This window comes from Ranitomeya imitator, chromosome 6 (genome assembly GCF_032444005.1).
Source record: "Ranitomeya imitator isolate aRanImi1 chromosome 6, aRanImi1.pri, whole genome shotgun sequence".
Taxonomy (NCBI): Eukaryota; Metazoa; Chordata; class Amphibia; order Anura; family Dendrobatidae; genus Ranitomeya; species Ranitomeya imitator.
In genome coordinates, this window is record NC_091287.1 from 46,548,835 (window position 1) to 46,576,702 (window position 27,868).

General features: G+C 43.5%; 1 protein-coding gene across 12 annotated transcripts in view; it reads right to left on the minus strand.

Moving 5' to 3' along the window:
- The window catches only part of ABI1 (abl interactor 1), a 65,077-nt gene that overhangs the window by 25,089 nt on the left and 12,120 nt on the right, over window positions 1-27,868 (minus strand). For all 12 annotated transcript variants that reach the window (XM_069729604.1, XM_069729614.1, XM_069729612.1 and 9 more), the window contains exons 2-3: window positions 10,487-10,654; window positions 4,261-4,437 (exon numbers count right to left, since the gene is read on the minus strand). In XM_069729604.1, coding sequence (XP_069585705.1) covers window positions 4,261-4,437; window positions 10,487-10,654 — 345 coding nt within the window. The remainder of the gene's footprint in view (window positions 1-4,260; window positions 4,438-10,486; window positions 10,655-27,868) is intronic.

Consider the following 27,868-nt stretch of genomic DNA (forward strand, 5'->3'; position numbering starts at 1 on the left):
GGTCAATGTCATGGCTGCAAATAGTCCGGATCTCAATCCAATGGAAAATTTTTGGAGGAAGTTGAAGAAAATGGTCCGTGACAAGGCTCCAACCTGCAAAGCTGATCTGGCAACAGAAACCAGAGAAAGTTGGAGCCAGATTGATGAAGAGTCCTGTGTGACACTCATTAAGTCCAGGCCTCGGAGACTGCAAGCTGTTATAAAAGCCAGAGGTGGTGCAACAAAATACTAGTGATGTTTTGGTGTGTTTTTTGGTTTGTTTTTCATGATTCCATAATTTTTTCCTCAGAATTGAGTGATTCCATAATTTTTCCCCTATGCTTGGTTAAAAAAAAAGTAACCATTACTGACTACCACATTTTTTGTTCTTGATTTCTTTTAGTGTTTCTTAAAACCAGAAAGTTGCCATTTGAAGTGACTTTAGTTTGGTGCCATGTCTGTGATCTGCTTTTTTTCTACAAAATTAAACAACTGAATGAACATCCTCCAAGGCCGGTGATTCCATAATTTTTGCCAGGGGTTGTAGTAGTGATGGTTGCACATGCTCACAACTGCTCCATTCACACAAAGGACTTTTTTCGGTATGAGTGGAGGTCTCAGCATTCAAACACTAAGAAATCATACAAATCACTTATTCCATGTAGAGGTGGTATGTGTTTATGGGATAACTAGGGTTGATCGAATAGCTTTGGATAAGTGCTTATCTGAATAGCTGTAGCGCTTCCTGATTAGCAGGATCTCCATACATGTGTTGTCACACAGCCGCGACACATGTATCTGCACAGATGATCGGCAGCGCTCCAGGGATCCAGGTCACCGAGGAAGCTATTCGGGAAGCGCTATAGCTAGTCAGAGAAGCACTTATCCAAAGCTATTCGATCAACCCTAGGGATAACGTCTTTAAAAATTTTTTTTTTTTTTTTTTTTAAATGTATCCTCTGTGGTGAATGGCATAATGGGAAGTCAGAATGAAAGTGATCACCTCCCTGGAAGTGCACGCGTGTTCCTCTGGGTGATCTACGGTGTTGTATGTTGCCGACAAATGTGCTGTATATAGATCATTGATGCCATTTTAAAAGGGAACCTGTGCGGTCCAAATTCCCTAGGAGAGTAAAAGCAGAGTGTTATAAAGATGATAATTAGCATCTAATGCAAGTGTCTGTCATAGGATGTGGAGTCTAAGCCAAACCTCGGACTCCTCAATTTCCCGGACCCCACAGCCCTGGTCACAGGTAGCAGTCACCAGTGAAAATGTTGTCATGCTGCACCCCAATCATCGGGGCGGGGTTCAGCGTGGATTTGTCCTCATGCCCACTGTTCAGTTGACGGACGTCCCGCTCAGCATGTAAAGGTGTAAAGGTGCCAAGTGGGTCGTCAATCAAGTAAATATTGGGCGTAATTAGAGGGCACCGGTGGTTGCTCTGTGCGCTGCCCGATGAGCAGAGAAGCAGAGCGCAGCACGATTTTCTACTTTCACCAATGATTCTAGATGCCAAATATCAAACCTGCTTTTTAGGGAGTCTAGACCTGCCATGTTCCCTTTAAAGTCTAAAATCATAAAAGAAGAAGCAGCTAAAATTACAGTTTCTTAGTTTACGGAAAATTGTTGTGTAAGCTACACGAAAACACTATTTTCCCATGCCGTACATGTGTCATACATATCTACAGGATGCGCCATAGATGTATGGGAAGTTAGAAACACGTGTGCACAACCGTATGAGGTGCACGGGTAGGTTCCCAAACCGTAATCAGCAAATAATACAAAACCCGGCACTCAACTTTGGGGTGTGAAGAAACGAAAGATTTATTATCCCAAATCAGAAAACGTTTCGGTCCCACAACTGGACCTTCATCAGTAACGTTTACTGGGACAATATATAGATTCAAGTGGCTATATGGCCTGCCCGGAGGTAGCTACCAATATAGTATTGGATATCCAGAGAGAAAAGTTACAGCCTATATGGGTGCTGTCATCGCGGCGTCCACCGCTGAATAGCAAGTGCAAGTGCCATTGCATAGCATTGTGCCCGGCGATCACATTGTAAGGGAGGAGTGGGTGCCATTTAAAGCAGTGATTGAAGCTTTCAGAAGCAGCCGGCTGCTGTGTAACACCGGGAGAACCTGCTCTGTGGATCGGGGCTCGGCTTCCAAACCCGCCGTACAATGCATATACATGTCATACGGCAGAGTTTATATAAATATTCAGATTCTGAAATGTTATGGTCATTAGTGATTAACGGCACAGGTGGATGACAAAAGGAAGGCTGGTTAAAAATAGGTTATGCAAAAATGGAAGCTTTTTCCAAAAAACACAGCGCCACCGTTGTGCACAGGTTGTTTGGGGAATTGCAGCAATTTAATAAGATCAGATGTGGCACAAATTTTTTTTTTTTTTATAAAGTGCCCATGTTTCCCTTATCCTGTACTGCTCCTTTCAATACAACAAAAAAATTATTTTTTTAATAAATCGTCCAAAAGGAAAATGCATGGAAGCTGTATACAATGAAGTCCCAGCTGTCACGTCGCGGTGATAAGTGACCCTCGGACTGTGGGAGAGAAGTAAAACGTCAATCTTCCCTGTGCAAACATCCAATATCTGTTCCAGACACCTAGGAAATAGCAGCGTGCTCTGTTGCTAGAAAATAGGACTGTTGGGGGGTTTTTTTTTTTTAGTGTGGGTGGATCTCAACTGCAAAGCCCAAAAAGACATTATCAGAATGAATACCAGTAAGCCAGCTGACTTATAATGGGATGTACGGAGGTAAATGCAAGCTGGCATGCCATGCTCTGTAGTGAAGCCTGCCTTATACTGAGGACATGCAAGTGGCGCTGCGGGCAGGCATTGCCATGGATCACAGCGATGCAGCCGAGCAGGGAATTAGTACAGGGCAGCCTTCATATCCCCCGGGGGTAAGGAGTGCAGGGGAACAGATCCGGCCTTGTGCTTTGGAGGAAAAAACAAAACTTCTATTGGGTTGGAATTATACCCAGAATTCATTGCTCGAGTTTAGTTATAAAGCATGAGCACAATACAGTAAACCGATACACAAAGATTAATGAAAGTCTGGAAAAGAGGAGACCGACAAGAGCCTAATTAAAGATGGCAAATCCCATTACATGGAGAGACGCCTGCACTGTGTCAGTCACGACACCGCAGCTCTGAGATAGAATGGTCTAATACATTCTCCCAGCTCCATATGACAACACTTCCTGCACCTGGCTACTGGCCTGAATGGAGTATATATATATATATATATATATATATATATATATATATATATATATATATATATATATATATATATATATATATATATATATATATATATATATATATATATATATATATTTTTTCATACACACACACACGCCTTCCTTTGTAAATGGGACATGTGCTGCCGAGAACAATGGTATTCTACGTGCGCAGAACAATTGCATTAACAATCGTTCTGTGAGCAGTAAAGTGCGGTCTGCCCGTCTATAGCTGCCGATCAGCTCAGCTGTTATTACTGCCGTGATGCCCGGTTGGAATGGGATCACAGTGAGCTGCAACAATACCGGCGCAGGAAGCTTTGTCATGGGGACAATTTTTAACCCTCTCTTTAGTAACTCGGGCAATTGGCGTTGGCCGATACTTTGCCATTTAAAGCTGAAAGGTACTTGTCACCGCCGGAGGTTACGTCACAGCGGGCAATTCGCTGGGGTGGTAACACGGCAGGATAACTCCACATGGTGGAATTTAAAGGGGGGGTCCGAACAAATATTTGCAAAAATCGACCACAGGATAGATGATGGGTTGCTGTTACTCGACAATGGGGATCACAAGTCCCCCATATGAATAGAGTGGCAAACAAGCGCACCCAAATTCATCATCTATGGGACAGATGTAGAAAGTCAGACCCATAGACTCAATAGACTGGCAGCGCCCACGCTTGACCACCACTGTTGAAATGGGGGGGGGGGATTATATCCGCCCTTGTGACTGACGAAGGCATCAGCACCAATAATCAGCTGCTTATCCTCTATCCTATGGCAAGGGTATTACACTAACTTAGAATGGAGTAATTGTGCCCACACAAATCAATGACTGGCCGGTGAATGTTACACAAAACATTAGGGAAACAGTCAGTAAGCCGAATTCCATTCCCGGTGATCGGATGTTTAGACACCCTGTCTCCCAACTCTTCTTAAGAAAAAAGAAGAAATGAAGAAGAAAAGAACATCTAGGAATGAGGGCGAACGTACAAACCGATCTCTTACCTTCACTCCGTGGCCTACATCGTCCAGCACCGTGTAGTCTATGGGCTTTCGAATGTACCTGACGGGGCGCTCCATGTTGGTAGGAGCGATAATTTTATGGCTCCTTGCAGTGTTCTTGTTGGTAGTCAAGATGCCGATCTCTCTGCGAGCCACCTTCTCCTTGTGGATGTCCACAGTCTGCAGGGAAAACATTTGGGCTCAGAGTCAGAATTTTACAAGTTCAGAAAATCTAGAATTTCTAGCAGTTCTACAGTATGTTGTGGACTTTCCAGATTTTCAGAGAATTACAGTAAAAAAAACTGATAATATGCAAAAATTGGTAAAAAAAAAATAAAAAATAAAGTATCAAGTTATCAATTAAAAGGAAACCCCGATGCAGATTTGCCTCCGTCACAAGAGCTGCCGTGTCCCTGTCCATAATATATTGTTGCACTCTTACCTGCACGTAGCAAAAAAAAACGCTTCAATATGATGAGGCTTATTGAGAAATGTCAGGCTACTTACACCCACCTCTGTAATGCCCAAATACCCCATTAAGCGGGGTATTAGGGTGGTTCGTAATTCTGCCTTTTCGGGTTTGCAGCAGCTAAACCTAAGGGTTAGGTTTCTTAGAAAACGTTGTGTTTTTTTTTTTTTTTTTTTTTGTTTTTTTTTTATGGTGGGTAGAGTAAGTGATGCCTTTATTCCCATAAGCAGGAACCAAATGTAGAATAACCAAAAGGATCCAGGTGAAACATCCTGGCCCCTGTCTTAAAATATGCCAGAAAGTGCCATTGTCATATTCAGAAAAAAAAACAAGAAACAAAGGCACCCATTGCCTTAACCCTTTCACACCCTGGCCATTTTTTTTTTTTTTTATTAACCAGTTTTCACTTTTTGTACGTCGTCTTTTCAGAAACACAACTTGTTTATTGCCCCCCCCGTTCACTGCTGGCTGTAGAACGAGTTAACTGAGCATCCTTCAGTCAGTCTGATCATAACTTTCTGAGCCCCCCCCCCCCCTCAGGATATACGACCACAGACAATGTGAGGACACGTTTCCTGGCCATGAGTGCAATGTCCCCATTTGATGTCACTATATTCATGCATCAGGGTATACAGGAGATAAGAGTCGCTGGAGCAATGGAAAAAGCAATTGTAAATCTTGAAAAGCCTTCGTGTCAGTAGGGCGAGGGCTCATTTCATAGATGGGGGCATTTCTCTGGATAAATATATTTTTACCCTGCCCGTCATACTTCCTCTTTAAAAACAGACAACTTGCTATCTAGAGCATTAAATCTCCAGCACGTTCCCACGCCTCTGTTAGTGCCGCCTCGCTGGCATGTAATTGATCTCTTCCATGGCACGCCACCAGCCAGGACTCCCCGCGCCAGGCATATTTTTAGACCCGACGTGTCTTTATGGTTCAGTCGGGATTGATCGATTCATCTTCTGGTAAATTGACTAAACTCCTTAGATCTCATGGAACACGTCAGGGTAAAATCTTGTGGATCCACAGAAGAGAAACACCAACCATTATACCTTCAAGGAGGGCAAACATCGCCGTGTCCCCCGCCACTCGCCGACTGCACTAAACCCACCTACAGAGCGCAGGGTTTTTATTTTTTCCGTGTCTTCTAGTAGACACAGTGCCATACTTTCTAATGGTTGTGCCAGGTACTGCAACTTATCGCAGCCTTTCAAGAAAATAAGAATGAGCTGTAATACCAGGCACAGCCACTATTAAATATGTGGCGCTGTGCCTTGTAAACAACGAAAGGATCAATCAGCTGATCGATGGGGACACCGGCAGTCAGAACTTCAATCTCATATTGGACAAGTAATTAATATCAAAGACCTGGAAAGCCCTTTTGAAAGGGGTTTCTTCATTCTCCATATATTCAAGAGCCCAGAAAAAATGGTTTATCACTATTCCAGCTCTACATGATATGGGTGGCTCCGCTCAAAGGCTGAAGTGACAACCAAACAAGGGGTCAACATTTGTGATGAGCAAATGTGCTCTGATAAGGTGTTATCTCAGCATGCTCGGGTGCTAACAGTGACTTCGGCGTGCTCGAATATTATATTAAAGTCCCCGTGGCTGCATGTCTCGTGCCTGTTCGACAGCCACAATATATGCAAGGATTGCCTGACGGGCAAGAGCACAGCTCATCTGGTCTTCAGCATTGCCTCCATAAGAATGAATGGAGCAGCAGTGCGCATGAATGACCTCCACTCCATTCACACTGGGTTCTTCAGTGCCCTGGTTCTTGGGATTAGTGGGGGTCCCAATGGTCAGACCCTCAGCGATTGGAACGTTATCCCCTTTCCAATAGATACAGAGACTGGCCCTTTCACACGATACAATAATCTGCGCATGATATGGTATATTTCACCTGATTTATGGGAACGGCCGTTATCTGACATGGTCAGTGATGGGTCTTGTAATGGAGTCTCAGAAGTAATCATTCTCTCCTTACAGAATTAGGACTTTGAGAAACCCGTGCAGAAGTGACAGTTCATTTTGCCTTCCAAAATGTTTAATTTGTCATGAATATGCCTTTTTTTTTTCACGTTGTAAATGGCGCTGTGCTCCTGAAGCTGGCGTTGGTTTTCCTTCGGTCCGGTGCCTCTCGGTCTTTATTTGAATACAGGGAAGAACGGGCCATATCTCAGGCATTGTCGCCAAAAGTGTTGTGATGAGGATATCACTTTGAGGACCACGCCCACTTGGCCATCATGATTAGATTTGCATATAGGCAAGAGGGAGCCAAATCAAGAAGAAAAACCATTTCCAGGTTGAAGAGAACAGCGGCGTTTATAGCAAATAAATGAATGACATTTATGACAAATGATGGGTCCGCCAAGTCTTTATAAGGAACATATAATCCTGCCAGGAAGAGAACCTGAGATTCTCATGGACGCCCCCCATCTGTCCACTGTCGGGGTGGATTTTCCTCCAGTGGAGCCGAGCTGCAATACCACACACAACCTCAGCACAGGTGTGGAGCAGTTTTAGGAAGAAAGCCGCCATGTTTAATTTTTTTCAATGGAAACCGAGTACCAATTGGTGTTTCCACGGATTCTGGGACAGTTTTTCCTTTTGCCTCTATGTCCCTTCCCCCTATTTCTAAGCTAGACCCCTGGGTAATAATGCTGCAACTTCTCCCTTTGAACAACTGGGCGTATACCATAGAACTTGAGTGGGCGTTTCCCATTTCTGCCCCGACGCCGGCCAATTAAAAAAAAAGACAGCCACACCCACTGAGAAGTCCCACGATCTACAGCCAGTTGGTAAAAGTGAAAATTTGCATCTTTATTACCAGGATGCATACATGTAGAACGGAGGGTCATGGAAGAAGAAAAAAAAAAAAAAAAAGTGTGAGAATCGCTGGAGCAGCGGCAATTGGAGGAGGAAGTTTAAACAATTTAAAAAAAAAAAAAAAATGTGACATGTTCTCTTTAAATGAGCAATTTTCTAGGGCCAATTGGAATACACCCATCTTCATTATACCCCGAAGAACGGATCTATTTGAGCACGAGAAAAAGCTATTTATGCCAAAATATTTCAGGGAAAATGAAAAATTTATATGCAATGTGACATTTACACTAATCATTCGAATCACAAGGAACAAAAAAAAAAAAAAAAAAGGAAAATGTTATATTGCAGCTGAAGACTATGCAAATTCTGCTCAGTTTCCAAAATTGAAGTTATGTAAAATGTCAGCAGGTGCGGCACAGCTCCCGAGATAGTCACGGATCCACCAATAACCCACAGGAAGGAGTCTTTCTGCCAGTTACATTGTAAAAGGAGCTTGTAGAGTACTGGACAACGACTGAAATAAACCCTTAAGGGCTTGTGCCCACGCTGCGGATTTTCCCGCAGCGGATTTGGAAAATCCGCAGTGCAAAACCACTGCGGTTTTCACTGCGGATTTTCTTGCGGTTTCTTCTGCGGATTCTTCTGCGGGTTTTCAACAGCTCTTTCCTATTGGTGCTGGTTGAAACCCGCTGCGGAATCCGCACAAACAATTGACATGCTGTGGAAAATAATCCGTAGCGTTTCCGCGCGGCATTTTCCGTAGCATGTGCACAGCGTTTTATTTTCCCTTTGGTTTACATGGTACTGTAAACTTTGGGAAAACTGCTGCGGATCCGCAGCGGTCAAATCTGCTGTGGATCCGCAGCAAAAACCGCAGCGTGTGCACACAGCCTTAATCTGCCATCACTCATTCATGTGACTGCTGCAGCCAATCACAGGACTCACTGCCGACAAGCATGATGGGTTTTTCCCCCTTCAGAGAGCGCTGCATGCTGCCCTATTCAGGTCTTCAAATGGGACGGAAATGTCAGAGCCCCTATCGGGGCGGGGGGGGGGGGGGGGGGGGGCTTATAGTGAAGATGTAAACAGGGGCAAATGCCATAACTCATAGGCTAAAGCAGCAAAAAAAAAAAAAAACAAACGTTAACCTTTTTTCCCCAAAATTTATAGGTTGTCTTTTTGTTTTCTTTTTATAGGTCTTCGGCTACTTTCACACTAGCGTCGGATTCGGCCCGTCGCATTGCGTCGGGCCGAGATTCCGACGCTAGCGTTTGATGCGCCGCACAACGGGTGCAGCGGATGCATTTCTCCGGCGCATCCGCTGCCCCATTGTGAGGTGCGGGGAGGTGGGGGCGGTCCGTCGGCAGCAAAAAAAGTTACATTTAACGTTTTTTGCTCCCGGCGGTCCGCCACAACACGGCGCAACCGTCGCACGACGGTTGCGACATGTGTCAATACTTCACAATACATCGGTAATGTTACTCTGTGGGGCAAAAACGCATCCTGCAAACAACTTTGCGTTTGCGTTTTTTCCCCTAAACAACGCATTGCGACGTATTCAAAAAACGCCAGTGTGAAAGTACAGGATATTTGGACCTTTTCTGCCCACTTACTTCTATTACGTGCAAGTGAATAAGAAATTAAATGTGAATTACTACATTACGATAATAACTGTTACATGCAAGTCTTCACCTGTAGACATAAGAACCTACATTGGACTTTTTTGCTTATATATTCTCCAAAGAGATAACATGCTAATCTTGTTATTACTACATCACCCAAAACCACAGAGGTAGTCATCCTCTTAACCTTCGTCCGGCTGAGTAGGTACAATTGTAACTATTCAGTTTTAAAATTGCAATAACTTTTTTTTTTTTTTATTCTCGAAAAACCGTAGAGGGCTGAAATTTCGTGACATCTCTGCAGTTTTGGTCCAGAATATATTGGCCAAATTTCAATAAAATATATATGAAGGTACAATTGTACCTCTGCAGCCTGTTAACATTGTAAAACTATGCAGCCTGACAAAGGTTAACTAATATCACCCTGAAGTTGCACTAAACCACGGGCAAATTTTGGGCAATGTAGCCTGACAGTGGCCCTATCATATCTACGTCCTTCCCTATAGAATAGTGCAGCAAGATGCAATTTTCTAATCCTAAAATACAAATAAGGAACATTAACAAAAGAGAAAAAAAAAAAATAGACTTCTTTCATGTATAGTGATCCTGAAGTGCAGCTTGTATTATACTCCAGAGCTGCATTCACAATGCTGCAGAACCAGACTCTACTAGCATCCTTTCATGGCCTGACTTCTGCACATAGCTTTAGTGTGGCGATTTTCACGCTGGAAATTACGTTTTTACACTCAATACTGCAAAATAAAAAATGTCAATCGTTTCCAATGACCACTAACAGAATTGAGAATGCAGCTCTGGAATAGGTCGAGTGTACATATTAAAGGGGATGTTCACACAATGTGTTTTTGTCAAGATTTCTGAAACCTCATGCATGTGTTGATTATTTTTCCTTGCCGATTTAAGCACTTTCAAACCAGCAGACTGAATTCTTTCAGTGTTTTTTTCGCCCACTCTAATGAATGGGAAAATGTGCATCAAAAACACCAATTTATTATCCAGTATTTTGCCAGCCATATTTGTTTTTAATGCAGAAGTGCCATTATTAGGCTTGATGGATGTCTCCCCCCCAGGGTCTCCCAACCATTCCGAGAATCCGGTCTGACCCCAACACTTTTCTGTGCAGTGAATTGCAGCAATGGCCCCATTCCGATCACGGCAGGGGCGGACACTGTGCTGGGAAAAATTAGAAGGGCTATACCAGCACCATAGCTTCTTCATTTTAGAATGGGTGGGGGGTCCAAGAGGAGATACTGATCACTTTATCCATCCGTTCAGAGGAGTTTACCTGGGAGATATGATTGATGGAGGACTCCATCCTCCGCAGCTGGGAAGCTTGGATGTCCAGCAACTGGAGAACATTGTTGGCCAATGCATTGATTTGATAGGCAACGCTTGCCAAGGATTGGGTCGTGTAGGCCTTGGTCTCTTCTAATGCTTTCCTCTTGTCTGGAGCCTGCAGAAGATAAATTAAATAAGATATTTTAAAATGTAGCTCAGTGCGATGGCATCAACTAAATGAGGTAGGTTGTCTCATTCATACCGCCGTGCGAGTCCATCACCAGACCCACCAGAAGAACCTGGATTACAATGATAGGGCTGGAGGGATTCAATGGAGGCGCCATTAATGAATGGTAAGGTATCAAAATTCCAGATGTGGGCCATAAAAATAAAAAATACAATGGGATCCCCCTAGTGTGGAACAGTGTACACCGACCGGTGCAAACGTAGCGTTATCGATCCACCGAGTACGTGGAGCTGTAATACACCAAATTTAGCCTCACCATCACGATCCAGGACGGTATGAAGTCACACCGCCCATGTGCAGACATGTCCACAATCTCTTCATTGTAGGAATGTACAACCATGCGAGTAAATAATGTCATAACCTTGGAGAAGGTGCGTGCTTCACATAGTTGTGATATCCAACGGCGCACATTCCCCGTTAACCCTTTACCTCTCCACATCATTAAAAGCAAACCCTTCCTTTTATAGAAAAGGAGCCAAAATTTCACTTGTATTACGATATATAAAGTCCAAGGGGGGCACTGAAGTTTTGGCGCTTGAACGTCAAGGGATTTACCTGGAAGGTAATGGTGGGTTTCTTCAATACCTTTAGCATACATGCAAGGAACAATACAGAAATTTATTTTAAGAACGGCCATTCATTAAATCTCCATGATTTGATTCAAGTGCACATTTCTCCACCTCCGGAGCTGTACTCCTGCTGTCACATTATGTGAAGCTCACAGAAGCCAGGGTTATATGCAATGTTCTGCTCCTACACACACAAAAAAAAAAATCCTTCAGTACATAATGTGACGGAGCTGGCAGTCGTGGGCGGCCAACTTCTAGCAACCAGATAACTATGTGCTTATATATTGCAGCTATTATACAGGTGAAATACCAGGATACCGCGCCACACATTGCACTGTATAAAGGCGCTCCAGCGGCTCAGCGTGCATCATCTTATAGAAGTCCCATCAAACAGAAGACCAATTCAGATCGCACCAAAAAAGCACGAATAGTGCACCAAATGACTTATAAACACCCACTTGATTAAATAGCAGGGTGCATACACCAACAAGTTCGGTGCGGAGGATCTATGATCTAGAATGAGCTGTCATAATTTTGCAAGAACAATTGCAAGTCAACAATTGTTGACTACTGCCTCCTACGTCTGACTTTCCGCCTCCAGTATGCGCACACGGCCAAAAATGATGCACGTCAGAGGGCACGTTAGCTCTGTCAGCATCGCTATAGTCTTTTTTTCCTTGTCAGCACATACGTCCAAATCACATTTTTGGGGCGGTGCGGACGCAAGCCACCACTGGGCCATTGAACGGGTGCCAAAATTCAATGTGAAAGCCAGGGTAAGTTCACACTAGGCGTTTTTCTTTAGTTTTTCTTGCGTTTTTGGCATGCTAGATTTTTCTCTTGTGCATGCTGATAAAGTTCAGTGTTGAAGGAAAACAAAAACAAAAACAAAAAAAAAAAAAAAAAGTCCTATTCCAAAGAATGGGGTTTTGGCACAAAAAAAAAAAACCGCAGCAAAACCTCATAGTTGAGTTTTTGGTGCGTTTTTTCACCACTCAGTTAATGGGAAAAAAATGCTGAAAGAAGTGACATGCTCTATGTCCAAAAAACATGCAAAGCACAAAATACTGGTGAAAAAAAGCAACACCAAAAAAAAAAAAAAAAAAATACAGTGTGCGTGCATGAGATTTCTGACATCTCGTAGGTTTTATTTGTACTGTAAACCGTAGATGGAAACTAGCATAAAAAAGGCAACAAAAACACCCAGTGTGAACTTAGCCTTGCTATAATTTTGGGAAGTCGGGATGGGAGAGAGAGAACCTAAATAAAAACTCGGTCTAGCACTCTTGCGTTCTCTATGAAGCAGTTAAGTCATCAGACATGCCTGTTGGTGGCTAATCAACAAGAAGAAGCGATTGGCAGAAATCAGACATGTCCGTTCGACATCTCGACAATTCGTTGTACGCACCCATACACACTAGACTGCCGGGTGATTGAGGTCATGTCGGCGAGCTCGGCTAACCTTCATCTAATGTCTATCGGGGCCTTTAGGTCAGTCTCCATATAGCAGCTGTATCGCTTTATGGACCCCAGTATGTTTTAGGGTAATGAAACCCATACAAATTAGATTGAAGTCTGCCGTTTGGGACAATTTTTATGATAAAGGTGTGATTGTCAGCCATTTTGGTGAAAATAGTCAATTTCCACTGATGAATGATTTTTCAGCGTTCAGAACATTGGTCGGACATTTTTTCAAGCCATTAGCAACAAAAAATCCAATACCGGCCGATGTAATCAGATGTATTTTCGGTCATCAACAATCATTCGTAGACCCATTTTAGTCTATAGGGGCCTAAAGGCTAAAAAGAAAGGCTGGATTCGTGGGTGGTGCGCAGCTGGTGACCACTGTGGGTCTCAAAATTTTCACTAAAATCACTGGCGGGAAAGAGGGCATTTCCTTAGTGCAGCCATTGAAATCAGCAGCGGTCAGATGCCGGACCAGAGCAGAGTGAATCTTTTTGCGCAAAGATAAGGAAGAACTACAATTCAGGCTTGTAGGCCTGTGGCAAACACGCCATTTCACTGGCCAATGCTTTTATTCTACCTCAGACATGAGCGTTGCCAGGCATACATAACACCAGCTTATCACATGTTCCATTATATTCACATACACATAAAAATGGCTCAAATGTGCATAGTAATGGAGGACACTAGGGAGAAAGTCAGACAAAAGCCTCATGTACCAAAAGCGTGAAAGAAAAGTCATCATTGCCCTTAGCAACCAATCAGCTCTCAGCTTACATTTTTTAAACTGCTCTGATAAAATGAAAGCTGGGCTGTGATTGGTCGCTATGGGCAACAAAGAAGGTTGTTTTTAAACACTTGATATTTGAGGCGTATATAGCATTTCTATTGGCAGCGTTCTTACCCCTGTACCTCAGCTTCCTGGGGACTGAAAAGGAGGAAGTCACTTTACAGTTACCCCATAGAAATTTAGGAATAACTGGTATTTTAGTGACCCTTCCTGCAACAGTATATATTGGTTAGCGGTAACAAATGGTGTCTGATAAAGGAGCAGTGCGCAGAGTATTGATGGCAGGCACACAACTGCAGCTGTTTAGGACATCCAGATAGCCAGTGGCCTCAGCGCGGGGGCGACCGGCTGTCGAGGAGAGGGTTAACGCTCCATTATTCAGCCGCCTCTATACAGGAGGCACATTTGTATGCAGACGACACAATATTTCACTTACTGGTCCTACTCTAGAAACACGGCTTACAATCCCGCGCTGATCTACAGCCCATTTATCATGGCGAGAAAAATTTAAAAAAATAAATTTATTTAAAAAAAAAAAAATCAGGGTGGCGTGGCCAGTGCCCGACAGATTGGAGAGGTGGAAAAGTTATAGAAAATTAATTCCATTTTATTTTTCTTTACAATGGAGTTACACAGTTTCCGAGAACATGTCTGTGTACCAAATTGTTCATGGTATTCTGTCGATTAATGAGAACCTTCATTCCTGTTCTGGACGTCTAAGGCAAGATTTTACGTTGGATACCTGCCCTGTAAGTCTATGTGCACACGTTCAGGAATGTCCGCAGAATTTTCCTGAATAAAAAAAAAAAAAAAAAAAAATTCGCATTTTTTTTTGCGGATTTTTCGCGTTTTTTGGCAAAGCTTCCCAATGCAATAATATGGCGGCAAAAAAGCAAAAAATCCGCAAAATGAATGAACATGCTGCGTTTTTTACCGACAAAATGCAGCATGTGCACAAAAATTGCGGAATGCATTGAAATGATGGGATGCTTAATGTAAGCTTTTTTTTTAACGTTTTTTCCCCCACAGAAAACGGCTGAAAGAACGTGAAAAAAAGTGAAAAATCCTGAACGTGTGCACATAGCCTGAAAAGCACTGCACCTGTGTGTCCATTGCACTACCAGGACTTTGGTTGGACTCAGACATGGGAGGGTCGGTCATTGCTTTGCCAACAACGCCAAAAATTAGTGTGACTGTGTGAATAGGAAAAAAGAAACATTTCTGATTAGTCTCCTGTTACAATGCCTATACACATTAAGGTCAAATTCACACATCTGGGACACAGGGTCCAAGTACTGACCATGATATATGGAACGGCCACGTGACTCTGTATAGGAAAATATAAGGTTGGACGTTGAGTTTGGGTCAGGAAACCAAATGGCCGATCCATACATCATAGACCATACAATGGCCGAAAAGCCGCAGACACTGGAGGTACCATACAATTAATTTATGTATTGGGGCCTCCCAAATACCTGATGTCAGAAAGGTGGGCGAAAAATTTAAAAAAAAGGGATGTTATGTTGAATTTTATCTCCTAACCATTTGGTTCTCAGGGTAGATAAGCAATGGCTAGAAATGACCGATGGGGGATCTAATCCACACTTACCCACTGAAAACACATACAAGCTTTGCAGCACCACAGCAAACAGGGAGGAAAAATAAAAAGATCGCAACTTAAAGAAAAAAATAGAAATACCCCACACACCTATACATTAGATCCTTTCTATAAATTTACTGTGTAAAAATAGCAAAATAAATGGCAAAAAAAAAAAAAAGCAAAAATTGTAATAACTAAAAATACTATTATATTCTATTATTTAACAGACAGGTAATCACACGCATGCTGCAGGTGACATATCATAAGCCAACCAGAAGTAATGTTCTATCTAGTTCCCCATACAAACAAGGCACGTACTATATAGACATACACCAGTGTGGGCGAGCAGCACAGAGGAACTTCCCGGGATGTTATGCAATGCTGGTAATTTCCAATAAAATGGAGCATTACAAAAATTAGAGATGTAGAGACGGGCAGTAAATGGTGTCTAAACTCATCTGCAATCGATTCATCAACTTTCACCCAGATCCCCGGCATTCAGAGCGGCTCGTTCCAGAGCGCAGCGAGCCCGAAGCTTAGAGACACAACGGCCCTCGTGTAGCCAAAATGCCCGTGAGAAAAGAAGTCCTCGTTTTCTCTGTAAGACAAGTTGACTCATGAGGTCCAGTGAGCCTCGGGCTGCCTCCACATTAGATTTGGGAGACGCGCTCTTCAGGAGGTCTTCGTACCAAAAATGGTTATAGTTCAAAAGTAAAGTAAAAGTGATTATAACTGGGCATAATAGATACTCTCAAGAATGTTCTTCTGTACACTAACCATTTGTTGTTTTTTTTAACACTGATCCCCCTTCTTTCCAGACAACCATAATTGGTGATTAGTTTGCTAAAACCATCATTTGTTGTTAAATGTCACCGGACGATTGATCATTTTGGTTGACATTAGGCCTGGGATACGCTGCGACTTTTTGTAGGGCTACTGATGGATTTTAGCTACAGATGTGGCCCAAATAAAAACTACCATATGTTGTATGCAATTGGGTGGCCTGCAGCTTCCACTTATTAGTGGCTGTCACATAGTTACAGTGTAGAACCGGCTGAAAATACACTTTAGACCAATATGTATGACCACCTTAAAGGGAACAAGACACAGATGATCAATATAGTGGGGGTTCAACAAACAGCAACCCACCCTGCTCAGCAGATATCTGGGGCGGCAGCAGACGGACATTCAGTCTATGAAGCTGGAACAGCACAGCTGCGTACCCGGTGTAGTAGCCGTTCTGCGGCTCGGAGCATAGTCACTTCAACAGGAGCTGAGCTGCCGCACCCGAGAACGGCTACTACACAGTGTACAGAGCTCTGTTCTGGCTCAGTACAACGCAAACTTCATTCGGCCAAGGAGCTAGATATCAGCGCACGGTGGGGTAGATGTCAGACCACCGACCATCTGACTTTGATGACCTTTCCATTTAAATGTATGGTTTTATGTAACAGCTAAAATGTTTAAAAAAACAAAAAACAAAACAAAAAACAATTTGGGGCTTACATACAATATTGTCCAAGCAAAAAAAAAAAAAAGGATTATTCCTATATTTGCGACATCTGTGTTACACGGTATACTCCACACATGTAACAAGTAAAACTCCAGGCAGGAAGGAAGTCCCCATTCTTCCACCGACAGCGAGAGTTAATGTAAACTCATACGGAGATACACCCTTTCCTCCCGCCCTCCTGACCTCACAGATCAGCCAACACAAGCTAGAAAGCAGAGTTTATAGACTCATTGACACTCAGACTCTGCCAGGAGCCGCAGATAAAGAAAGTCCTGGACTCCACCACTATAAATAGGCTCCGACCCTATAAACGGACATTGCTCAATGGCAGATTGCCGTCCTTCCTTCCTCCTGTCTATAGGTTACGACACATTTTGGGTTCTGTTCAGGTGACGTCAAGTTCATGTTCTGGAGAGGTTCCCAAATCCTCGCCATCGACAAACGTGTTTACTTCACTCTGAACAAACAGAAGATCTAATATGAGAAGGGCGGCGCCAAAAAACAAAACAGATCAGTCGTGTGGAAAATGCCTAAAAACATGTAAATTATGGATGGAGCTGTGTGGCGTCGTCACATATCGTATATAAAAATAAAAAAAATGCTTAGTCAACTGCACTTTTCTATATAGAGGCATCCGGGGTGGGGGAGGGGGGGGGGGGGGAAGAACATGGTATACGGGATTTAAATGAGGGCCTAAGGGGAAACTTACGGTAGATTATATGGGTGTATATCGGCATAAAATGAAGGTGAATATTCAGAAATACCACCGACAGACAGTTTAATTGTAAGTGAATTCTGCCTTAGACTGTCAAAAGTGGAGACAGCAGCAATTTAAGCGCCATCAAGATTAGATTTTTATTTTTTTTTTATACGCTGGTGCCAAGTTCATCAAGAAAGCCGAAGTCTGTGATGAACTCTTAAAAGAATATTTGGTATTTACACCATTTTTTTTTTTCTACACGATTTAAATCTGTTTTCCTGAATTTGGCACTCATTTTTTGTTCCTGCGCCCCTCCATTCCTAAGATATAGCAGTCTTTGAAATCTGGTCTTTCGGCTAACTAGGCAAAGTCCTCAAGAAGACACCCCATAAAGAAAAAAAAAAGGGGGATGACAAAGCCCAATTGGCCAAAACACCAGGTTCTGAGCAGGTCTGAGCCCCAGTTTCTGACCGCCATCAAATGTCCCACAAAAAGGGATTTAGATTTGCCCCGCCGGAGCCAGAAAGTTTAAATTAGGCAAACAGATCTAAGACATGCAAGTCTTTCGCTCCATGGGCAGCACATCAGAAATGGTCCAGATGTGGTCTGATGTTGGGCTGTAAGGATCTTCATAAAAAAAAAAAAATATATATATATATATATATATATATATAAAATAAAAAAAATCACAACCATAAGGCTTTTTAAAATCCATCCAGTCACTATAGGGTCTAAGATCCATTAACACAATAGACTGGAAAAGAATGGCCAAATCCATTATGTGCTGAGAATCGATAGACGCATGGTGCAATCTTCACGTGCACCTCAGGGAGTGTAAAACGTTATCGCCATCTCCAGTAATGCGCTATATTCAATACAGGGAGGACGATGACTGTGGATACATCGGCTTCATACAGTATAAGGTCTGGAGAAACCAGGGGGTGAATGGAAATCTCAGGACTTCACAAATCTGTGACTACAAAAGAAAAAAAAAATCCCACGATAATCAGTTTTTCATCCGTTTGCGTTGTGTGTCAGTTTTAACAGTCACGTGTCACCAGTTTTTTGTTGGTATCGGAGAAAAAAAAAAAAATCACCACGGATCAGATTATGAACTTACGACCTGTTTAGTAAAACAGGAGTTATTTGGGAATTACTATGGAACCTTCTGGGCGACCTGACCTTAACCCCATGATACCTCAGGCTATTGACAGTTTGATCTACGGTAGTTGACAATGGAAATTACCCGAGATGTTTATAACCAATCTAGAGATCAATGGCCATCTTGGAGACCATTAACACTAGGATGGGACCATATTATATATCTCCGGACAGGGCAGAAGCGGCCGTATCTAGTGACCTAAAGCTCCGTGAGAGTCACAGCACAAGTGGAAAAGACTAAAGTCTCTGCTGGGAATTCCTCTTCAACCCAAACACCACTTGGGTGGGTGGGGAGAGAATCATGTTCCAAGATCTCCAGAATACTTGTCTTTTATAGGGATTAACTTCATATCTATGGGTTGACATAATCCAAGCAGCGGGGTCTTCTCTCCATTACAGTGGGTGGTAGATGAATACAGTAAAGCTGAGTCAGGGCTCGTATCATGGAAGATTAATCCGACTGGCCCAGTGTTTTGTATAACCACTGCAAATATTGGCGAGATGAATACACACAAGCTTACCAGGCAGCACAGTACCGTGAAGATGGCATTAATTCAGGGGGGGGGGGGCACAAATTCTCATTGCACAATAATATCTTACTGAAAGCTGGCAAAAGAGACAAACGCCCCCCCCCCCCCCCCCCCCCGTCCCCTTTCTAAGGCGCGATATACAGTAATGGAGGCCTTGTATTTGGGGGTGTATGTCCTCAATCCCCAATATGTACTTCCAATGCAAGGAACTGATGTATAAACTGCACAGGTCACTCATAGGATCTCATTATAAAGAGGCAAAAAAAAAAAAAAGTAAGCCATGCAAACTATGCATTTCATGTTTTTTTGCAATGGCGCTGTATGAAAAAGTGCAGTCTGCACACCATGATGGAGGCCAAAAAGCAAATCTTGACCTCAATCAGAAGTACCCTTGGATACATGGAATCTAAATATATATAATCGTCCAATTCTGTCTGTTTGTCTGTAATGGAAATCCGGCGTCGCTGATTGGTCGCGCCAGCCACCCGCGACCAATCAGCGACAGGTAGTCGGTGTGCCACGTAGTTCAGTCACGTTTACTGGCCAAGTTCTGTCAGTCACAGTGCCACATAGTTCAGTCACGTTTACTGGACAAGTTCTGTCAGTCACAGTGCCACATAGTTCAGTCACGTTTACTGGACAAGTTCTGTCAGTCACAGTGCCACATAGTTCAGTCACGTTTACTGGACAAGTTCTGTCAGTCATAGTGTCACGTAGTTCAGTCACGTTTACTGGACAAGTTCTGTCACAGTGTGATGTAGTCCAGTCACGTTTACTGGACAAGTTCTGTCAGTCACAGTGCCACATAGTTCAGTCACGTTTACTGGACAAGTTCTGTCAGTCATAGTGTCACGTAGTTCAGTCACGTTTACTGGACAAGTTCTGTCACAGTGTGATGTAGTCCAGTCACGTTTACTGGACAAGTTCTGTCAGTCACAGTGCCACATAGTTCAGTCACGTTTACTGGACAAGTTCTGTCAGTCATAGTGTCACGTAGTTCAGTCACGTTTACTGGACAAGTTCTGTCACAGTGTGATGTAGTCCAGTCACGTTTACTGGACAAGTTCTGTCAGTCACAGTGCCACATAGTTCAGTCACGTTTACTGGACAAGTTCTGTCAGTCATAGTGTCACGTAGTTCAGTCACGTTTACTGGACAAGTTCTGTCAGTCATAGTGTCACGTAGTTCAGTCACGTTTACTGGACAAGTTCTGTCACAGTGTGATGTAGTCCAGTCACGTTTACTGGACAAGTTCTGTCAGTCACATACATACTGTACATATTCTAGAATACCCGATGAGTTAGTATTCGACCACCATCTACTATTACATATATTGAAGGCTATGTGGGGGGCTCATACTGAATACAGAAGGCTAAGTGGGGGCTCATACTGCATACAGAGGGCTATGTCCATCCTCAATCTGAATTTAGGAAACTATGTGGGGGCTCATACTTTAAAAGGAGGCTTTGTGGGGGGCTTACAGTTGCATGTAAAAGTTTGGGCACCCCTGGTCAAAATTACTGTTATTATGAACAGTGAAATTATCTCTAAAAGGCCTAAAGTTAAAGATGACATTTCCTTTATATTTTAGGCAAAAAAAAATAAAAATCCCCCCCCCCTTCTACATTTAAAAAAAATTACAAACCTTTACATGCCACTGTACACAACAGGCTTTTACTAGTGTAAACCAAACAGAGCTCTGCCCACAGAGATGGATAGCAGACATACTGCACTAGCAATATACTAAAGCAAACCAGCCCGAAACGCACACACACACACACCTGTATATACCGGCCAACCTCTGCAGCCAGGCAGGCACACAGGTCTGGGTTAATCTTTAGGGTGAATGCAGTGTGCACTTTTTTTAGTGTGGTGTTTGTATTTGTTGTGTGTCCCATTTTTAGCATTATACATTAAAAGTTACATTTTCTCTTATTTGGGGGTTTTGTTCATGTTAGCACTCATTCAATTACCCCCTTATACCTAGTCTTTAGATTTCTGAATTCAGATGTCCAAAAAAAAAAAAATATGGTCCAAGTACGGACCTCTCTTGTCCCGAAACCAAACAGCCTCATAGGTATGTATGATTCTTCCTTCATCTCTAAACTCCTCGAACGCCTGGTCCACTCCCGTCTTACCCGCTATCTCTCAGATAACCCTCTTCTCGACCCTCTTCAATCTGGCTTCCGCTCTTTACACTCTACTGAAACTGCCCTCACTAAAGTCTCTAATGACCTACTAACAGCTAAATCTAATGGTCACTACTCCATGCTAATTCTCTTGGATCTCTCCGCAGCTTTCGATACGGTGGATCATCAGCTCCTCCTCACTATGCTCCGCTCCATCGGCCTCAAGGACACTGTTCTCTCCTGGTTCTCCTCCTATCTCTCTGACCGATCCTTCACTGTATCTTTTGCTGGTTCCTCCTCATCTCACCTTCCCCTTACTGTTGGGGTTCCTCAAGGATCAGTCCTAGGCCCCCTCCTCTTCTCTTTGTATACTGCCCCTATCGGACAGAATCAGTAGATTTGGTTTCCAGTACCATCTCTATGCTGATGACACCCAATTATACACTTCTCCTGTTATCACGCCGACCTTTTTAGTAAACACCAGTGATTGTCTTACCGCTGTCTCTAACATCATGTCCTCCCTCTATCTGAAACTGAACCTGTCAAAAACTGAACTCCTCGTGTTCTCTCCCTCTACTAACCTACCTTTGCCTGACATTGCCATCTCCGTGTGCGGTTCCACCATTACTCCAAAGCAACATGCCCGCTGCCTTGGGGTCATCCTTGATTCCCAGCTTTCATTCACCCCCCACATCCGATCACTGGCTCGCTCTTATCTGCATCTCAAAAACATTTCTAGAATTCGCCCTTTTCTTACTTTCGACTCTGCAAAAACTCTTACTGTTTCACTTATTCATTCCCGTCTGGACCATTCTAACTCTCTACTAATCGGCCTCCCTCTTACCAAACTCTCCCCGCTCCAATCTGTCCTGAATGCTGCAGCCAGGATTATATTCCTCACCAACCGTTACACCGATGCCTCTACCTTGTGCCAGTCATTACACTGGCTACCCATCCACTCCAGAATCCAGTACAAAACTACTACCCTCATCCACAAAGCACTCCATGGCTCAGCACCACCCTACATCTCCTCTCTGGTCTCAGTCTACCACCCTACCCGTGCCCTCCGCTCCGCTAATGACCTCAGGTTAGCATCCTCAATAATAAGAACCTCCCACTCCCGTCTCCAAGACTTTACACGTGCTGCGCCGATTCTTTGGAATGCACTACCTAGGTTAATACGAATAATCCCCAATCCCCACAGTTTTAAGCGTGCCCTAAAAACTAATTTGTTCAGATTGGCCTACCGCCTCAACACATTAACCTAACGATCCCTGTGTGGCCCATTCAAAAAAAAAACCAAACAAACACATAATCAGGTCCCTCGCATCATGTTCTCATACACTTTATGCAGTTAATAGCCCTCGTTGTCTGTACTGCTACATACTTAGGCTGTTAACTGGTTCATGCAGCTTTACATGAACACCCGAGCCTTACACTATGGCTGGTCCGAATAACTAAAGCAATTGTTACCATCCACCTCTCGTGTCTCCCCTTTTCCTCATAGTTTGTAAGCTTGCGAGCAGGGCCCTCATTCCTCCTGGTATCTGTTTTGAACTGTGATCTCTGTTATGCTGTAATGTCTATTGTCTATACAAGTCCCCTCTATAATTTGTAAAGCGCTGCGGAATATGTTGGTGCTATATATAAAATTATTATATGCCCACAGGTAGACCATGCATCATGGTCTACACCCCTCCTTCCCCCAAACCCTTTGATTTTGGTGGGATTGGCCAACCATTTAGTGTATGGGGGCCTCCAGACATCAATTCAACGGATCCTTTTGTATGGAGCAGAAATAAGCCGCTACCAGAAGCTCATCTAAACGTGTGATTTTTATAGGAGCTACGCGCTTAGTTTATACTTACTGCCTCCCTTTATTTGCAGATTTTAGAGAACTTTAGGAGGCCACGTTTCATAACAAGCTTTATCTGCAGCATCTTCCATACGATGCACAGAAGGAATCTTCCTATATACATGCCCTATCCAAATCTGGTCAGTTTCCAGCAGCGGTAATATGCAACATGTAGCAATGCAGAGCATTTGTGCTGGCTGTACCGTTAGCGTCACCCCATTAATGCCTCACACAGATCTACAACAGGACCAGATGGAGACACTGAAAAAGAGAAAACATCCACTACTAGGGTGGTGCCAAAGGAACAGGAAATGAGCCGGTGTGTGCAGCTGTTATCACCGCGCTGCCTGTAAATGAGCTCCCAGAACGGCCTTTGATGGCCCATTTCCTGTTATTTCTAGCGTGAACACCTCGCTGCTAATGTACATCTTACACTATACCACCCCAGCAGGCTGGCACTGCCACACCCACTCCACTTTTCCTAGCCCCTCCGAAAACACTTCATACACACAGTGACCTACTACTTGGAGAATCTGTGAAATGATGGTGTAAAAAAGTAGAAGGTGCCCTAAAAACCATTCCACAAAGTGATGATGGTGCATAAAAGGTCCTAATGGACAAGTGCCCACATGGCAGTGACGCACGTAGGCACCGCAGTACTGAATACACACAGGAAGATCTTACTGCAAGTGATTTAGGAGATACAGATCATCACTGGTCTTTGGTGTGCTGCACAGTCGCCCTCTCCCTTTTTGCAAAAAAGTTATTTGCCAACACCAAAGGCATATGAATAGCTAAAAAGGGACAACCCGGGGAGGGAGAGATGTTCGAGCATGAAATGCACTGTCCTCGGACCTACATTTCTGAATGAAGACTTGTCCATATTCAAGTCACTGAGTATTATACTGAATTACAACAGAATATATTCTCAAAATACAAAGTAACTCCAAGTCAATCACACTTCTGGTGACAAATCGACTTGTCCAGTTCTGAAGCAACACAGATTGTGAATCAATTTCTCCTGCTATTGTGAAAATGGAACAGACAGCTGGTAGAAATTATAGGCAAATAGCAAGATAACCCCTATAAAAGGAGTGGTTCTGCAGGTAGTGACAACAGACCATTTCTCTGTTCTCATCCTTTTTGATTATGTTCGTCACTATTGATTTTGTAATTGCTCTCACCTTTACAGGTACAGTAGCAACCCACAGAAATTGCTCAGATAGTACAGCTCATCCAGGATGGCACATCAGTGCGAGCTGTGGCAAGAAGGGTAGCTGTGTTTGTTAGCACAGTATCAAGAGCATGGAGCAGTTACCAGGAGACATGGAGGAGGCCGTAGGAGGACAAAAACCCAGCAGCAGGACCACTACCTACTCCTTTGTGCAAGGAGGAACAGGAGAAGTGCCAGTGCCCTGCGAAATGACCTCCAGCAGACCACTAACATCCATGTGTCTGCTCAAACCGTCAGAAACAAACTCCATGAGGGTGGTTTGAGGGTCCGACATCCACAAGTGGGTGTTGTTCTTACAGCCCAACACCATGCAAGGCGATTGGCAGATTCGACATTCGAGCCCTGTGCTCTTCATAGATGAGAGCAGGTTCACACTGAGCACATGTGACAGAGTCAGGAGACGCCATGGATAACATTCTGCTGCCTGTAAGATCCTTCAGCATGACCGGTTTGACAGTGGGTCAGTAATGGTGTGGGGAGGAATTCTTTGGAAGGCCACACAGCCCTCCATGTGCTCGCCAGAGGTAGCCTGACTGCAAATAGGTACTGGGATGAGATCCTCAGACCTATTGTGAGACCATATGCAGGTGCAGTGTGCCCTGGCTTCCTTCTGACACATCACAATGCCAGACCTCATGTGGCTGAAGAGTGTCAGCAGTTCCTGCATGATGAAGGCAATAATGCTATGGACTGGCCTGTTTGTTGTCCAGACCTGAAGCCAAATCGAGCACATATCTCCATCCATCCACCAACTGATGCTTTAATCCAGGTCTGAGAGGAGATCCCTCAGAAGAACATCCGTCGCCTCATCAGGAGCATGCCCAGGCATTGCAGGGAGATCATACAGGCACGTGGAGGCCACACACACTACTGAGCATCACTTCTTTTCTTCACGCATTTCCACTGAAGTTGGATCAGCCTTGATTTTGAGTATCACTGCTAATCCAGACCTCCATGGGATATTAATTTTGATTTACATTGATCATTTTTGTGTTTTGTTGTTCAACACATTCCACTATGTAATGAATACAGATTTGCAACTGGAATATTTCAGTGATATCTTGGATGTGGTGTTTTAGAGTCCCATTTATTTTTTTGAGCAAATATGTAAGAATGTAACCCAAAATACGGCCTGAATTTATCACTAACAATATCTGTATAGCTAGCGACACACAGGCAATGTGGTGTTCAGGAAAGATGACCCGCATACGTCATATTTAGAGCTATAGTTAAGTAAAAAGGGCAGCACACTGCAGCGCCAAAACATGCAAACTTGAAAACACGAAATTTGAACTGCATTACTGCACTACAAATATGAAAAATGAGAGCTTTTAGCGCATAAAAATGGCCATATTTATGTGTACCTCGTAGCCACTTTACGGCATCTCTCTTATACGAGGTCCTACGCTTGACCTACCTCACCGAGAATAAACGTCTCCATCTGAATGGGTACATGTGAAACCTCTTCTTGGACTCAAATTCTCTCTTTCTGTGGAGGGGTATTGGACCTACTATAATTAAAACACCTGTGGCCAGGAGGCGGGGAGTGCACGATCAGAAGGCCAAAGAATACACTTCAAAAACCTGACCTGCACATCCAAACATAGACTGAGCGTGAACAGGTGCTGAACCCAGAGTCGCCAACTCGTATATAGTTAAGTAAAAAGGGCAGCACACTGCAGCGCCAAAACATGCAAACTTGAAAACACGAAATTTGAACTGCATTACTGCACTACAAATATGAAAAATGAGAGCTTTTAGCGCATAAAAATGGCCATATTTATGTGTACCTCGTAGCCACTTTACGGCATCTCTCTTATACGAGGTCCTACGCTTGACCTACCTCACCGAGAATAAACGTCTCCATCTGAATGGGTACATGTGAAACCTCTTCTTGGACTCAAATTCTCTCTTTCTGTGGAGGGGTATTGGACCTACTATAATTAAAACACCTGTGGCCAGGAGGCGGGGAGTGCACGATCAGAAGGCCAAAGAATACACTTCAAAAACCTGACCTGCACATCCAAACATAGACTGAGCGTGAACAGGTGCTGAACCCAGAGTCGCCAACTCGTATATAGTTAAGTAAAAAGGGCAGCACACTGCAGCGCCAAAACATGCAAACTTGAAAACACGAAATTTGAACTGCATTACTGCACTACAAATATGAAAAATGAGAGCTTTTAGCGCATAAAAATGGCCATATTTATGTGTACCTCGTAGCCACTTTACGGCATCTCTCTTATACGAGGTCCTACGCTTGACCTACCTCACCGTGCACTCCCCGCCTCCTAGCCACAGGTGTTTTAATTATAGTAGGTCCAATACCCCTCCACAGAAAGAGAGAATTTGAGTCCAAGAAGAGGTTTCACATGTACCCATTCAGATGGAGACGTTTATTCTCGGTGAGGTAGGTCAAGCGTAGGACCTCGTATAAGAGAGATGCCGTAAAGTGGCTACGAGGTACACATAAATATGGCCATTTTTATGCGCTAAAAGCTCTCATTTTTCATATTTCTAGTGCAGTAATGCAGTTCAAATTTCGTGTTTTCAAGTTTGCATGTTTTGGCGCTGCAGTGTGCTGCCTTATTTAATTAACTATATACGAGTTGGCGACTCTGGGTTCAGCACCTGTTCACACTCAGTCTATATTTGGATGTGCAGGTCAGGTTTTTGAAATATTTAGAGCTATAGACTTTGCTACACCACGTAACTTTTTTTGCCGGGTTCTCACTATTGAAAAGCCCAGACATGTACACTTACAAAGTATGAGTGTAGTAAATGCCTCCATACAGATTAACGAACCCACCGATATTAACTAATTGACCAATTGTCAGGGGGGAGAGAAAGAGAGAGAAATCTGGGAGTTGGAGTTGCAGCAGCGGATCTTCTTGTTAGGAGCGGAGATAAGCCACTGCCGGAGGAGTGGGCAGCTTCTCTCTCATAGGAGGACACAGGAACAGGCCAAACTCAAGGTTATCAAGTATGGAGGAGTCGGGGAACACAGCTGCCGGCTGAAAGATTGCCCGGCTGACTGCTATCTAATGAGAATGGGGGCCTTAGGAAAAAAAAAATAAAAAAAAGTTACATCCTTAGAGATTTTGGAGGACATATTGATTACCCATTGGGAGGACAGGTCAATTAGTTCAGTGGGCTCTGGCAACTAGCACCCCAACCAATAAGCCAAATGAATAATCAGTGAACAGAGCCTGACCCCACAGCGCCATACACGGTGTAAAAGACGTCCTCAAGTACTGCAGCCAAGGCCCCTTTCACACATCAGTTTTTTGTTGTCAGTCATAATCCGTTGGCTCGACGGATCCGTTTTTTTTGGACGGATCCGACTAGCGGATCTGGCTAATTGGATCGGAGCATGCTCAGTAAAAAAAAAACCTTTATCAGTCGCCGGATTCCGTCATTTGACGGATCCAGCGCCATAGGCTTCCATTCTAGCAAATGACGGAGGGTGCTGGATCTGTCGCTGTCCGATTTTTCGTGAGGCCATCCGTTGCTAATACAAGTCTATGAGAAAAAAAAAAAAAAAAAAACAGATCCGGCAGCATCAGTCACCGGATCCGTTTTTTGTTTGGGTTTGTT